This window comes from Biomphalaria glabrata, chromosome 4, assembly GCF_947242115.1.
Source record: "Biomphalaria glabrata chromosome 4, xgBioGlab47.1, whole genome shotgun sequence".
NCBI classification, from domain to species: domain Eukaryota; kingdom Metazoa; phylum Mollusca; class Gastropoda; family Planorbidae; genus Biomphalaria; species Biomphalaria glabrata.
This window is the reverse complement of record NC_074714.1, coordinates 23474022-23476393: the sequence shown is the minus strand read 5'-3', so window position 1 is coordinate 23476393 and position 2372 is coordinate 23474022. Positions and strand designations below refer to the sequence as shown.

The 2372-nt window shown below is 42.3% G+C and overlaps 1 protein-coding gene across 1 annotated transcript; it reads left to right on the top strand.

The window, feature by feature from the left end:
• Positions 1–204: 204 nt before the first annotated feature.
• On the top strand, positions 205–1620 carry LOC129925630 (uncharacterized). The gene is made up of 2 exons (XM_056025265.1): positions 205–353; positions 408–1620. Exons 1-2 carry the CDS (start codon positions 205–207, stop codon positions 1618–1620), a joined length of 1362 nt encoding a protein of 453 aa, XP_055881240.1.
• The last annotated feature ends 752 nt before the right edge of the window (positions 1621–2372 follow it).

The following is a 2372-nucleotide window of genomic DNA, read 5'->3' as shown; positions in this document are numbered from 1 at the left end:
GCAGCTACCTTTCTACGCATCGGCCTGGAGTGAGGCGTTTTCTCTCCGACGTTGGATACTGCTCAGATAGGTTTTCTCTTTCTTTGCCATACGACACACTCATAGGTTGTAGTTTACATCTTATGTCTGTATATTATAGTATATCATAGTAATAATAATAATAGTATTAGTTGATTTAGCTTAACACAGTAAGGCACTTAGACCATGGAAACCAGGTTAACGGTAACGTCACAATTTATTAGTGATGGCCGTGCTATGGGGTACGAAGGGGAAAGGCTAGAGAAATATGTGAAGGAACGGAAAGCTGAATATGATAGAGATAAGGAAGTCGCGAAGGCAGAGGAAGAGGCTAGGTTTGAGCGGCAGGAGAAGTTGAAGAAAGAGGCGAAGGCAGAAGAAGAGGCTAGAAAGAAAGAGGCGAAGGCAGAAGAAGAGGCTAGGAAGAAAGAGGAAGAAGAGAGATTTGAACGTGATGAGAAGGCCAAACGCGAGGAGCACGAAAGATGGAAGGAAAGAGATGCCAAGGAGTCAATCAAGAGGAAAGAGGAGTTGGAACTGGCTAGGCTTAAAGAAAAGTCTGCGCCAGAGGCAGGCGGGGCGGCAGGACAGTCAGGGGATGTGCGATACAAGAATGTCTTAGACAGGCTTGACAAGAGTTTCCAGGGAATGAAAGATGACGACGACCTCCTAGCTTACCTAACACACTTTGAGGCCGTTACAGCAAGGTGCAAAATAGAGAGAAAAGAGTGGTCCTTGCTGTTGTCATATAAACTGACCACCGCACTCAGAAACTTCATGCTAAGGGACAGTCTGTTCCTTAGCGAGAATTATGAAGAAGTCAAGACTGCACTTCTTCGCCATGCAGATATCAACGCGGAAACCTGCCGCAAAAGATTCCATCTCGTGAGACCAAGTCAAAACGACTTTAGGAGATATGTAACAGAATTGAGAACAGCATTAGACAATTGGTGCAAGATGGCCGAAGTCGGTAAAACAGTGGAGGAGTTAAAAGATCTGTTGATCAAAGATAGGATCTTAGAAAGTGTTTCGAGTGACGTATACAGGCAACTAGTTTTGAGCAAACACAGAACAGTAGATAATATGCTAGAAGTTATAGAAGGATTTAAGATAGCTGGTTCTGATGTGTCCATTTGTAAGGAAGAAAGTGTATATGTTGCAGCAGCATGCAGTGAGTCGGGGTCAGATGTGTCTATTTGTAAGGAAGAAAGTGCGCATGTTGCGGCAGCGTGTCGTGAGCCTGTGAGAAATAGAAGTCCAGGGATTGAGAGTAACTTAATTATTTGTTTTAAGTGCAAGAGGGGAGGCCACAAAGCGTCAGAATGCCCTCAACGTTCGCAACTTAACTCTAGTCCTGCTTCTGATGTTAGATATAGGAACGCACCCACAATCTCCACTAACACACAAAGGCCCAGTAGAAATGCATCACAAGGTCGCTATCAAAGGCAGTTTGATGGTAACGGTCGAAGAATCCGCGGCAATAGTGTTGGGAGACAAAGTTATGCTACATACGAGAATTCTTACAATAACAGGCACAGTAGAACGGGTGGTACTAGGGCATACCAAAACAGAGATCAAGGCCCAGGAGGTTCTTATAGATGACTGAGTGGTCCTCACAATATTCAAAATTGTGGAAATTGTACTTTAGGGAAAGGAGATGAGTATTTTTCCCCCTGTAAGAGAAAAACTTTTTCATATGTGGATAAGACATTACGTGATAAGTCTGTGGGTAAGCTGAAGTTTGAAAAGGGGAGAGTAAATGGGATAAGTGTGTCTGTTTTGAAAGATTCTGGTTCGAGTGTTATAGGAATTAGAAGCTCATTAGTTGGTGAGAAAGATATGATTCCTGGTACTTATAAATTAAAACTTGTTGATGGGACAGTGAAGGATTATCCATTGGCATGTGTGAGTATTGAGTCGGATTACATTGTCGGTAAATATGTCGTAGCTTGTTTTAAAGATCCGGTTGCAGATTTAATTCTTGGGAATGTTGACAGTAATGTGAGTCGTGAGTTTAATTGCTCAGCAGTAACTAGGTCAATGACAAATGAGATTGAGGGCGGCACTGTAAGTGATTGTGGAGTATTGGAAGAATGTCGAGATGTGTTAGGTACAAGCGAAGAATTTTTATGTGAACAGTTGAGTGATCCGTCTTTAAAAGATCTATGGGAGCGACATGTGGACAGTTGTGTAGATAATAAAAAGAATGGAAGTGTGGAATATAAAGTGTTTGATAGACTATTGTACAGAGTGTTTAGGGGAAAGTTTGGTGAGGAAGAAAGACAGTTAGTTGTACCTTCAGCTAAGAGAGAAATTGTGTTGAAAACTGCTCATGAGAGTATGTTGGCAGGACA

Bases quoted from the DNA above. Each gene is read 5' to 3' on its own strand.
- LOC129925630 (XM_056025265.1), top strand. From the start codon at position 205: ATGGAAACCAGGTTAACGGTAACGTCACAATTTATTAGTGATGGCCGT. The intron at 354-407 runs GTTTGAGCGGCA...AGAAGAGGCTAG, and splicing joins AAGGCAGAGGAAGAGGCTAG to AAAGAAAGAGGCGAAGGCAG.